This window comes from Macaca thibetana, chromosome 2 (assembly GCF_024542745.1).
Source record: "Macaca thibetana thibetana isolate TM-01 chromosome 2, ASM2454274v1, whole genome shotgun sequence".
NCBI lineage: Eukaryota > Metazoa > Chordata > Mammalia > Primates > Cercopithecidae > Macaca > Macaca thibetana.
The window spans coordinates 147,017,790-147,031,375 of NC_065579.1; the positions used below are offsets into that span (position 1 = coordinate 147,017,790).

Sequence of the window (13,586 nt, forward strand, 5' to 3'; positions counted from 1 at the left end):
GCGTCCTTCCCAAGACAGCCAGGACTGTTGCCACCAGGCTGAGGTCCCCCACCTGTCTGCTCCCCACATACATGCTGCCCCTGGTGTTCTACTACCCTGGATTAAAATTAACGTAGGGCTTCTCTTTATAATTTTCAAATGCCCCTTGAGTTAACTGCAGATGGTAAGTATGGCACTAAGTCCTAGAATGATGCAGAGCCAGTGGTGGACATTTGTCTTCTTCCTAAGGCAGATGAAAACCTTTCAAGATAAATGGAGGAGGTTGGGCGTGGTGGCTCACACCTGTAACCCCAGCACCTTGAGAGGCTGATGGGGAAAGACTACTTGAGCCCAGGGGTTTGAGACCAGCCTGGACAACTGTCAAACCCTGTCTCTATAAAAAACACAAGAATTAGCAGTGCTTAAAGGTGCATGCCTATGATCTCAGCTACTTGGGAGGCTGAGGCGGGAGCTACTTGGGAGCTACTTGGGATCGCTTGAGCCCGGGAGGTCAAGGCTGCAGTGAGCTGTGATTTCACCACTGCACTCCAGCCTGGGCAATAGAGCGAGACCCTATCACAAAAAATAAAATAAAATGCATAACTGGAGGAAGGCAGAAATAGTAAAGGGTTGCCTTGTGATGAGCAGGACCAGAGGGAAGATGGTCTCTGGGACCACAAAGCTCACGGTGAGCAGAGAGCAGCTGCCTCTGCTCCTGTTGGACCGGTTGCCAGGCCTTCAAGGAGGCAGGATTGGGAGGGTAACTGCCTGAGGCAATGAGCAGTTGTGGTTCCTGCTTACATGGGCTTGGCTAGCACAAATCGTAGGGTTGAGACATAGGCAGATGGGGGTTTAAGTAGGCTTCTGGGGCCTAATTAGGGACAAGCAGCATAAAGGGAAAGAGGAAATAAATAAATCATTCAGTCTTGTGACCTTGGACACATATCCTTGTGACCCTGGGCACCCTGCCTGTGACCCTAGATACCTAGCCTTTCCTTGGGCTCTCAACCTTATGACCTCAACATTCACCCTTGTGACCTTGAGTACCCAGCCTTATAACCTTGGGTGCTCAGCCTTGTGACCTTGGGCACTCAGTCTGTGACCCTTGGCATTCACCCTTGTAACCCTGGGCAACCAGCCTTGTGACCTTGGGCAAGTCACTGAGCTGCTCACTTTGGATCACAGGCCAAGTGGTTAAAGATGTTTAAAGACTCCAACAGGGTTTTGTGACCTGGCTTTGCTCCATACAGCCCTGCCTCCTGGAGTCTATTCCATTATTCTTAGATATTCACTGTTCATTTGCAAGACTCCCTCTGTGCAGCTGCACCTGGCCCTCACACCTTAGTTCTTTGACCAACCCACGCCATGGCTTGGACATGGCACTCTCCCTCCTGCTCTCTTGGTTCTTTCTGAAAGGTGAAGAGACCTGGAGTGGACGAGACCTGCCCTGGAGAGTCTATATCCTCCAAGGGGCTGTGGGGAGTGTCCCCGAAACCGAGAGGGCTGGGCACTGCCTTCTTTCCCACCTTATGCAGGGCCACTCAGCTCTTTTTCTATAGAAGATTTCATTTGATTAAAGGATTCACTTCAAAAAAATTTTTCAGGATGAGGCGCAGTGGTTCACATCTGTAATTCCAGCACTTTGGGAGGCTGAGGTGTGAGGATCGCTTGAGGCCAGGAGTTTGAGACCAGTCTGGGCAATAGGATGTGACTCTGTCTCTACAAAAATAATACAAAAATTAGCTGGATGCAGTGGCGTGCACCTGACCCCATTACTTGGGAGGCTGAGGTGGAAGGATCACTTGAGCCCAGGAGATTGAGGATTTAGGAAGTTTCTTCCACTTCTAGAATTCTCTGATTCTAAATGAGAAACTAGCTATGAAAGCTCTTTGTTAACCACAAGGGCGGATAGTTATGAAGAGAAGCACCATATTGCTGTTGTGGCAGAGTGGCCTGGGGAAGGGCTGGCTGATGTCGAGATGATGGGTGGAAGAGGAAAGCAGTCATGGCGCATGCCAGGCACTGAGCTGAGTGCTCACAGGAGCCCGCTCCATCCTCAGGACAGACCCCCAGGACTCTGATGGTGCTTCAGCGGTGGGGTGATGTGGGGTGGAGGCAAGGAGGCTGCTCTGCTCTCCCTCCACTCAGCAAGTATTTATTGAAACTCACTATGTGCCTGCACTGTCTGGGCACTGGAGAAATGCTGAACCAAACAGATATCAACTCGCAGCCTCTTGGAGCTCACTTGCTACTTAAATATGTTCAGTACCTGGGGGCTAAGCCACCCGGGCCGGCAGTTCAGGGTCCAGTACTCTGAGTACTGGACTCCTCAGTACTCTGAGGAGAAGACCTCAGCTGCGATGGCAGCCTCCCCCTCACCAGCCTCCCTGGGCCTTGCTGTCTTCATCTGAGAAATGGGGAAGATGCACTACCTCTGTCACAGGGTTTTAGTGTGGACTATGGCACTAAGTGAGGGCAACGTCTAGGTGATGCAGGTTAGTTGAACTTTTGAAATGCCAGTTGTTTAAAAATTGATTTGTAGGAAGCCTATGGTCAAAGACAATCCAATTCTTTTTTTTTTTTTTTTTTTTTTTGAGACGGAGTCTTGCTCTGTTGCCCAGGCTGGAGTACAATGGCACGATCTCAGCTCACTGCAACCTCTGCCTCCCGGATTCAAGCGATTCTCCTGCCTCAGCCTCCTGAGTAGCTGGGATTACAGGTGCACGTCACCATGCCTGGCTAATTTTTTGTTTTTAGTAGAGATGGGGTTTCACCATGTTGGTCAGGCTGGCCTCAAACTCCTGGCATCAGGTGATCTGCCCACCTCGGCCTCCCAAAGTGCTGGGATTACAGGCATGAGCCATCACTCCTGGCCTGACAATCCAATTCTTTTTAGCAGAGTTTTACCCAGAGACTCCATACGCTGAGCTGAAAGGAACCATCTCTAGATGTGAGGGGCTGTGAGTATGGTAGTGGTTCTCAAAGTGTGGTTCTGGTCAAACCAGCAGCAGTAGGAGTAGCAGCAACACCACCCAGGGATTTGTGGGAAGTGCACACTCTCGGGCTCCAGGGTAGGACCAGCAGTCAGTGTTTAGCAAGCCCTTAGGCAACTCTGATGGACACTACAGCCTAGAATCACTGCCCAGGGGTAGACACATGAGTGATGCACTAGGTTCCCTGAAGGAGGTGAGCATCGGGGCTTGGAGAGCTGGAGGGATGGACAGGACAGGGAGCTTCAGTAGGAAAAAGAGAGGAAAGGATATCTCAGTACGGGGGAGGGGGAAGGAAATGCCAAAGGGAGAAGGGAGAGTCAGAGTCAGGAAACTATTGGGAAATACTCCCTTACTTAGTTGTCTTGGATGTCAGAGTAATGTAGGTCAGGCCTCGGTTCTTAACATTTTATTTCTAAGACTCCAGTAGTCATTACACATCCCCAAAATGAGGGCTGTGATCCTTAAACCACACATCAGCTATACAAAAGCAACTGGCACAGAAAGTGGCAATGTGGTGTGATGGTTAAACACACAGGCTTTGGCATCAGATATGGGCTCAAATCTTGGTTCAGTCATTTACTAGCTGCAGGGCCTTGGTCTGCAGTCTGTTTTTTGTTATGTCCTTCTCCAGGTTTGGTACCAGGGATATTCTGGCTAATAAAATGAATTGGGAAGTGCTCCTTCTTAGTTAGTTCTGAAAGAATTTGTGTAAGATCATTATTATTTTTTCCTTCAATGTTTGGTAGATCAGTGAGGCTATCAAGACCTGGAGTGTTCTTTCTGGGAAGGATTTTAATTATAAATTCAGTTTCTTTAACTATTAATAGGACTATCCCAATTTTCTTTTTCTTTTTGTGTCAGCTTTAGTAGTGTTTTTCAAGGAGTTTGTGTATTTCATCCAAGACGTCAAATTTATTGGCATACGCTTGTCCATAATATCCTCTGTTATCCTTGGACAAGTTACTGGAACATTACTGAGCTTTGGTTTCCTCATCTATGAAATGAAGGTATTGAAATTTCTACCTCATAAGTTGTTGTGAGGAGTAAACAATAATTTAGGTGTAGTGTTTTTCAAAGGTTCTGGCATATAGCATGTATTCACCTGCTCATTATTATTACTGATGGCCTCACCACATTCCAGTTACCTGCCAGAGACATGTACTGAAAAGTGTTTGAATTCTATTTCTTAATAGCTAAAACCTGGCCGCATTGGATATTGTCAAATGCATCATTCTGAGACTTTAAGTTTACAAATTGCTATTCTGTTTCTAGAGTTAAACTTGCTTCAAAATTTATTTGAGAACATTTTACACTCTTATGGAACAGAGTGCCCCAGGGCTCTGATAGTCTGTAATTTCTTAAATAATCCGTTCATTCGGACCCTTTTCACAAGATGGCGCCGAAAGCGAAGAAGGAAGCTCCTGCCCCTCCTAAAGCCGAAGCCAAAGCGAAGGCTTTAAAGGCCAAGAAGGCAGTGTTGAAAGGTGTCCACAGCCACAAAAAAAAGAAGATCCGCACGTCACCCACCTTCCGGCGGCCCAAGACACTGCGACTCCGGAGGCAGCCCAAATATTCTCGGAAGAGCGCCCCCAGGAGAAACAAGCTTGACCACTATGCTATCATCAAGTTTCCACTGACTACTGAGTCTGCCATGAAGAAGATAGAAGACAACAACACACTTGTGTTCATTGTGGATGTTAAAGCCAACAAGCACCAGATTAAACAGGCTGTGAAGAAGCTCTATGACATTGATGTGGCCAAGGTCAACACCCTGATTCGGCCTGATGGAGAGAAAAAGGCGTATGTTCGACTGGCTCCTGATTACGACGCTTTGGATGTTGCCAACAAAATTGGGATCATCTAAACTGAGTCCAGCTGCCTAATTCTAAATATATATATATATATCTTTTCAAAAAAAAAAAATAATAATCCGTTCATTCACTCTTTCAAGAAGTGCTTACCATGTGCTTTCACTGTGGGATAGAAAGAGGAATGAGACCATACTTCTGCCCTTGAGACTCTCACAAGCTAAGGTCCAGCCCCAAATGTGTTTTTGAATTATTTGATCCTTGCCACGAATCATGAAATATGGGATTTTATGACTGCCCCATTGATTAGTGAATTGTTTACAATCTTTGGAACCAGGCAGGCAAGAATGTCACCTTGCCTTTGCCACTGACTGCTTATGTGACCCCTGGGAAATTTCCTAACCTCGCTGAGCCTCCATTGCCTCATCTAACATGATGGGTGCAATAGTGCAAATATTGAGGGATCAAATAAATCCAGGCTCCATGACAGGCACCCATAGATGTTGATGGTGATAGTGATGGTAATATTGGTGAGAGTGATGGTGATGGTGATGATGGAGAATATAAGGAAGGTAAGCCTTAAAGGATAATTTCCTAACTAGTTTTTTTGTTTTTTGTTTGTTTTGTTTTGTTTTGTTTTTTTGATAGAGTCTCGCTCTGTGGCTCAGGCTGGAGTGCAGTGGTGCAATCTCGGTCCCCCACAATCTTCCTCCTGGGTTCAACCAATTCTCCTGCCTCAGCCTCCTGAGTAGCTGGGATTACAGGGGCATGCCATCACACTCGGCTAATTTTTGTATTTTTTGTAGAGATGAGGTGTCACCATGTTGGCCAGGCTGGTCTCGAACTCCTGACCTCAAGCGATACGCCCACCTCAGCCTCCCAGAATGCTGGGATTACAGATGTGAGCCACTGCGCCCGGCTGTAACTAGTGTTTTTAAAGAGGTAAACTAAGGCTTCATATTTGAAAGAGAAGATCTCATTACAAATATCTTTTGTCACAAAAATTTATGTCATATGGTTTTACATTGATTATGGCACAACTGACTTCCAGAATCCTCTATAACGAACCAACAAAGCCACTGTCTTCGGAGTTCTTTGATGCTGTTTTTGAGGACACAGCACCCTTCGTAAGAGTGCTTCTGCTTGACTGATAAACAGGCCAGGAAGGCACAGTTGGGAGGCGACCCTGTGTGCAACTGAGGAAGTGGATTGGGGCTCCCGCTAAAGAAAGGGGTTTGGCAGATTCTAAGGAGAAAAGAGCCAGGGGCACTACGAGTGTTTTCTGGGTACGATTTACTTTCAATAAGGCGTGTGTCTACATAGTTAAAATGGGAAATATACACACAACATTTGCAATAAACAGATTCAACAGCTATTATATGAGAACCTGTTGTGTGCTGGGTCAATGCTGGGTATGGAATTAGGAAATCACACAGACCTGGTTACTGCCTCGGAGAATCCATGGAGACAGACATACTTCAAGAGCAAAAGTAGTTGGTGGGGGGCCATTATGGGGGTCTGGCAGAAGTGTGCATGGGACGTATGGGGGAGGGAGGGAGGGCCCAGACTACCTTGGGGAGTGATCATAGGGAAAGATCTTCATAGGACATAACATTTGTGACTTTGGACAAGCTACTAAACCTCACTGAGCCTCAGTTTCCCCACTTGTAACTCTAAGTCATAGTTTCTACCCGGTGAAGATTAAATGAATATCTTAGCTGCTGGCAGAGTGGCTGGTGGGCACATAGTAGGTGCTCAACAAGCCCCCATACTGTCCTCTTTCCCAACACACAGATCCCTGCTCTCCTCACCACACATTAGTCACTGGCTGAGAAGAGAAACTTTTTTTTCAGTTCCCTGAAATTAAATAGACAGCTCCCATCTTTTCTATAAAAAGTTCATGCTTCCCGTGTTAGCTAATCTGAAGTGATGCGGCCCACAGTGTGGCTGCTCCTGCAGGAATGCTCTTCATCAGCCTTCAGCGACGTTGGGGGTACATGTTTCTGTTCTTTTACCCACTGTTGAACTGTTTTTAAAAATTTGCAAAGTGATTGCTGTGGCAGGTACAATGTGAACCCCGAGCTAGTCACACGGGAATCGGGCACGTTGTTCACTCAGCTTCACTGAAGTGACAAGAACACGTGGCTCTTCCGAGGGCCGCAGCAAGTGTGCCGTCTGAATGCCGAATTGCAGTTCTGTGTTGGAGGCTTTGGAAGCCACATGGACGCTCCTGGAGACCCAGCACCGTCTCTTCTCATTCCAGTGCCCAGCGGCCTGATAATTTGCCACCTGGTTATCTTTCAGAAGGAATTTACCCCAAAGGCGTAGTTATTCATTCAAAATTATTCATATGGTCTCTCAGATGAAAATATTTAAGGTTTCCTGGTGAGAAGAAAACAGACATCACTCTAGGTCCCCAGAAGAAGCCGTTTCTGAAGTGTTTGAATGAGTCACTTGTTGGAGGAGAAAAAAAGTCAAATTACTTACACGTGATCCTGTGTTAAAAAGAAAGACTGAATAATTCTAGGAAAGGAAATTCTTCTCGGCACCAGGGATGCTATTTGCTGTGGTTCAGGAGCTGAGAAAAGATGTAGCTAATTATAACAGATATGTAGGTTATATTTGGGTGTAGAACAAATACATAGTCCTTGTTGTCTGAAAGGCCTGAATTTGAGTCAGTTTAACCACTTATTTGCTATGTGACTCCAGGCAAGTTACTAACCTCTCTGCACCTCAGTTTTCTCATCTACAGTAAGGGATGAGTCAAAGTCTCTTTCTACCCCATAGGTTCAGTAGGGGGATTAAAAGGGAATTAAATGAGCTCCTCTATGTAGGGGGCCTGGCCCACAGAGAGTATTCCATAAATATTGGCTATGTTGGGGTGACTGCTTTTTCGCCTTAGGAAAACCTGATTCGACGCCAGTCACAGCTTCATGCTAACTAGTGTGGCTTCCAAAGTTGGAAAGTGATGTAATATTACCTATGTCATAGAGTATTGATAAGAATTCTCAGAGAGAGAGATGATACTCATATTAAATATTAATTAATTTTTATTATATGCCTGATTATCCATGCAAAGCTTTTCAAACATTGCCTTGACCCTCATTACAGCCTTGGAATAGGTGTGGTAATTATTATAGATGAGGAGAGCACGTGAGCTTCCCAAACATGCACCTCTTCTCACCCACAGCAGAGCACAACTGCGGCCCGGGCCTCTCCTGGGGACTTTCTGTTCTTCTCTTTTATTCCGCACCACAAGTATATGGCCTTGATATCTGTATGCCCATTCTGCAGGCAGGGAGACATAGTAAAGTCATAAGGTGCTGAGAGGCCAGTGGGACCTCTTCCACTCCAGGTCTGCAGCCCCGTTCGCTCCAGCACCACTTCTTCCCCGAATGAGACACAGGGTTGCCCATCGTCCTCAGGCTGTTAGGCTTCCTAGAGCCCCAGGAGTCTGTGGTGGGAGCAGATGCTCACAGAGGAGGGTGTGTGCCCCTCCCAGGGCCCATCTTTATCATGTCAGAGGTGGGTTCCTGAATCTGAGAGGAAAGGGGAGCACAACTGGGGGTGGTATTCAGGCAACTTCAGCATCAGGCATGGGGTGCCACCCAGAGAGGCCACGTGATGGGCATTGGGGATTTGCAGCTTAGATGGTGACATACAAGCTCTGAGAAGCCAGAGGAGCGCCTGAGAGCCGGGAGGGAGGAGGGTGGAGGTGGAGCCTCTTATTTCCACCCATGTTGAAACCTGGATCTTCCTTTCCTATCTTCTCAGCACGCAGCTGAGACTGCATACTGAGGTGGGTGTAATGACTATGGCGACATCAGTAAACTTAGTTGCTCCTTGAGGACAAGTCCCATCTGCAATTTAGCCCTATGTCCCCCTCCCCCGCACAGTGGTTCTGTCTCTGGGAGAGTTTGAGGACAAGAGGGCAATAGGAAAAGGAGAGGCGGCAGGGAGGGGAAGGAAGGAAGCTCAGTGAGGTGGCACAGAGGGAAGGACCCAGTGGTCGAGCTTGGGGCACAGGCAGAGGTTCACTCCAGCCAGGGTCAGGGGCTGGGTTGGCCTCAGGACAGGTCCAGGTGGGGCTCCAGGGAGATGTCCCCACCCAGGTTGCTTGGGCAGGGTCTGAGATCCAGATGGCCGTGGCTGCTGCGGCACACCCCTTGGCGAACAGAAGCCACACCCCTGGCATGCTTGTGAGGCGCTACCGTTCTGCTGAGGCAGAGCTGGTCTTGAGCCTGAGGAGCCCCTGCTACCACAGCAACTGGGTACAGTCCAGTGTTTTCTGTGTCCAACCTGGCTTCATGGGACCAGAGGGTGAGAAGAAAACAGACATCACTCTAGGTCCCCAGAAGAAGCCGTTCGATCTTTAGCAGTAGTCTCTATCACCCTCAGACTGGCATCTTCAGATCCATCTTGGAGATGATATACCCTCTGGAGCCTTTTCTTTCTAGCACACCTGTCCCCTGGCTGCTGGGGCAGCCTGGACCTGCCGGTGCATGTCAGTGCATGCACACTCACCACACACCTGACACCCTATGAAGCCACACTGCTGCACCCTGCCTAGGTAATAAGGACCTTGCATGGTTGGTTTTTTTTCTATCTCCAAATACTGAGTATTTCCCTAAAGACATTCAAGGAGGGTCGATCACCCATCTTTCCCCAATCAGAGTGACACACTGTGATCCAGCACACATGGAGATCAAGGGCAAAGCTGGGGAGGCTGCCATGGAGGGAAGGCAGAGTCTGGAGTGACACTGGGTTCCAGTCCCAGCTACAGGGCACAAACACAGACCTGGCCTGAGGCGTCCCCATCCCATCTCCTATCTGTGAAGTGGAGATGGTAATAATGGTACCTAGGTATAGAGCTCCCATCTGTAAACTTACCAGTGATAAATTGCTTAGAACAGGCCCTGGCCCAGAGCAGCATGCAGCAGGTGCACCTGTTACTATGTGCATACTCATAACTGAAGCTGCAGCAGTGACCAGAACTGCTCTCATCTGATGGTCACTGACAGAGCAGTGGGCCGCAAGGAAGCCTCCATACCTTCCTTTCTCACTGTACAAGGGTCAGGGACAGATTTTGAGGTCCCACCAGTTGGTGGCAGGTTTGGACCCGGATCTCAGGCCCCAGCTCCCAGAACCAGGTTCTGTGCACCTCTCCCCACACATGGAAACAGCTACCTTGCCCATTTCGTAAATTAAACTTCAAAATCATTCTGGCTGCAAGTGGGCCAGAAGAAAGGGCTCCTCAAAGGAACTTTAAAACAGGTAGGGCCGGGGCTGGCTTCGCTTTGACACAGCCCTTGAGAAAGGCTGAGGGGTTGAGGATGGGCAGAGTCTGTCTTGTGAGCTGAGCCTTTCTGAAGTGGGAGCTCAAACAGCATGTGACCAGGAAATGGCTGGCCCACCAAGAACTAAAAATAAACGGCTGTAATGCTGCCAACCGTCAGGGCAGGCGGGGAGGATGCGGAGAGCTCGCGAGCAGAGCAGTGCCCAGCGGGCACCTCCTCACAATGAAAAAAGAACCGCATGCCGGCAGACAAGGTGCTTCACGTGTCACTAATGTGGAAGTAATAAACCACCATGCACTGTCAGGCTGCCCTTTCTGAAGGGCTTCATATTCTTTATTTAATTTAATTTCATTTTCCAAGGCAGGTAAAGCCATCGTCATTTTCATTTTACAGGAAAGAGAACAAGCTAGGAGTGGTAGAGCCAGGATCAGAATTCCAAATCACAGCTCTATTAAGCTGTGTTCTCAGTGTCTAGGTTTCTCCCCTGTTAGAGATAAAGGGAGAAATTAAAAAGCAAATGGAGGACTCAAACCTTGCATGGGATCCTCAGACGCAGTCACAACTCCCTGGCAAGTGCACTGGGTACACTACGCATATTTAGTGCTTGTCTGGGCATTTGAGAATGAAGCTCTGCCTGGAGTCCCTCCCCGGAGAGCTGGGCTCCCAAGGGCCTGGCTGGTGAAGCCAGGAACCGGACATGCCGGGAGGGAGGCAGCCTGCGTGGTAATCCAGCTCTGCCTACGGCCGGCTGTGCGCCAGCCCTCTCTGTGCCTCCATGTCCTCACCAGCCAAAAGAGGAAACCAACAGTAGCTTTGTGATAGACTGGTGTAGCCCAGTTGCTTAGGGGAACACGTGGACACACACACAGAAGGCACTTGAAATGCAGCTTGAAGGGCAGTTTGCAGTCTCTGGTCCAGGCGGTAGAGAAGTGGCCTCTTTGACTGCTGTCTCTGAGTGTTCTGTGGCTTCTACCCTGGCTGTGGAGGTTAGTACTGCTTGCTGGAGAAGGAGAAGCCCTGGGGAGGCCTCCACCTGGTGCCTCAAAGCTTCTCAACCCCACCCTAAACTAAGCCAGCACCCGCAACACAGTGGCTCTGACAAGACACAGCAGCAGGGGAGAAGCCCAGTTTGCCCAGTGGGCCCCAGAAAGCGAAGCAGTCCCGTCATCAGCACCCCCAGAACTCCCTTCCAGGCGGTAGGCCCCTTGCTAGTGCGAAGGGTCCGGATGGCCACAGGGAATTGTAGGTTCTCTGAACACAGCAACCGGGGCCTCTGCTCTGCACATCCATGTGGCACCTTGCTCATAGCAGCTGCTCAGTGAAGGCTTGCAGAATTACAAGGCATTTCACAGAAATGACAATTTCTTTGGATATGCTCAAGTTCACACTCGTGAATCTTGTATGTGTGGGTATGAATTTGGCCTGGAGGATGGGCCCTGTTTAAAGAAAATCAAGTAACGCTTGCCGAGCTGGAAAAATCCATGACTTCTGTGCTAATAATTGTTTTCCATGGATCACCCCATTTAATCCTATGGCAGCAGAGCGAGGCAGGCAACGTCCCTATGGAGGAAACAAGCTCAGAGATGCTGCGTGATTTTTTCAAGCTCACACACTCATCAGGGGGCAAAGTCGGACTGAAATTCTTACACTCTTGCATGTTGCTACAGTTTTAACTTTTGGGAAGATGCTTTGGGGTGCAGAGCCGCAGGTTCTATCAGACCAGCCCCCCAGTCAGTGTTGTGCCTCTGAGCAGCCTGGCGTGGGGCGCAGCCCCCAGGCGAGTGGCCCTGGGGTTTCTGTATCATCTGACAGAAGTGCCGCAGCGGCTCCAGGAATAGCTTGCGACGCGCAGTCTGTCGGGGGTGCCGTGCCAGCTCCTCACCTCGCCTTCTGCCAAGGCTCTGCTAGGAGATGCTCTGACTCCCAGAGGTGGCGCCTGAGCCTGGCCAAGGGACAGAGCCAGCGTCAGGGCTGACTCCAGGGGGAGAACAAGTTGCTTCCATCTTCATTCCTCAGCACCCGTGTGCCCTGTGTGGCATGGTATGAGCCCAGAGGGGTTGGTCCCCTGTTGACAACTGGAGCTTAGCCCAGAGAGTTCTGTTATGTGAACCTGCTGGGCAGAGGCAGAGTGGCCTGGCCCACTGTTTGTACCTGTGTGGCCAGGACGGTCACTTGACCTCTCTGAGCCTCAGGTTTCCCATCTATATGTTAGGCCTGAGGCTTCCTATGGAAACGTTAGCTCATAGGACCCCACACAAACTCAGTGTCCCATAAACAGACGCTTCCATCCCTGTGTGGCTCTGCCCTTCCCTCCTGTCCGCTTTCCTTTGCTTTTCTTTGAAAGCTGTGTGCACATCCAGCGCCCTCCCTGCTACACCACTGGCTTCCTTTCTCCAACACAGAAAACCAAGCCGTCTAAGCAGGGCCTGCCCGCAGACAGTCAGTGTGAGAGGCAGGGGCCAGCTGCCTCCTCCCCAGAGTCGTGGAGAAGTGCTGGATCATTCAGGCCCCATAATCATAATGATTTCTTTCCTCAGTTATTGTGCAGATGCCACCAGACTGGAAAAATCACTTAAAGGTTTTATTTAGTGGAAGCTTTCTTACCAAAAAAGGAGGATCATCTGAAGGCCAAAGGGACCGATTCCAAGGACCCTGTGTTGAGTGAGGGAAAAGGAGCTGGGCTGATCTGAGCAGGTGGGAGCTCTACATCAGACCCCTCCTTCCTCCCAGTCCACACAAGAACCAAGAATCTCTGAAGTCATCGGGATCCCTGGGCTCAAAGCATCTCTATAAAGTGGCACTGCTTCTGTGAATTACATTCTCTCTTCCCTTCCTTGGAAAATGACCTCTAAGCAGGCGAAGGTGCAGGGAGACATAAGAACTTGCCCACAGCCGAGATTTTTAAATGACTGCGGGTGAACACAGACATCCCTCTTGAGCACGTGATTCAGAAGAGACACACCCACCTCCACTGAGCATCTACTGTGTGCCAGGCATGGTGCTGAGAGCCTTGGTCACATCAGGTGTCGTAGGGGACCACGGGAGGGGTAAGGACAGTCCCGGAGAGGTTGGAGACGTTAGCCAGGGTCACACGTAGCAGAGAGAAGGACTGAGAGCCGCCTTACTCTGTGTGTCTCAGTTGCTGGGGTCGCACAATAGGAGAGCTGGTTTATAATAATGGATGCTGTTAGAAATAGCTGCCAGGGCTGGGCGCAGTGGCTCACGCCCGTAATCCCAGCATTTGGGAGACTGAGGCAGGTTGATCACTCGAAGTCAGGAGTTCGAGACCAGCCTGGCCAACATGGTGAAACCTCATCTCTACTAAATACAAAAATTAGCCAGGCATGGTGGCAGGCACCTGTAATCCCAGCTAGCTACTCAGGAGGCTGAGGCAGGAGAATCACTTGAACCTGGGAGGCAGAGGTTGCCGTAAGCCTAGATCAACCATTGTACTCCAGCCTGGGCGACAGAGCAAGACTCTGTCTCAAAAAAAAAAAAAAAAAAGAAAA

At 49.2% G+C, this 13,586-nt stretch overlaps 2 protein-coding genes across 5 annotated transcripts in view; both read left to right on the top strand.

Moving 5' to 3' along the window:
- MGLL (monoglyceride lipase) overlaps positions 1-13,586 on the top strand; it is a 136,578-nt gene that overhangs the window by 53,257 nt on the left and 69,735 nt on the right. The window lies entirely within an intron of this gene.
- Positions 4,366-4,885, top strand: LOC126949173 (60S ribosomal protein L23a-like). The gene has a single exon (XM_050781806.1). The coding sequence runs from the start codon at positions 4,366-4,368 to the stop codon at positions 4,834-4,836; it is 471 nt and encodes a 156-aa protein (XP_050637763.1). The 3' UTR covers positions 4,837-4,885.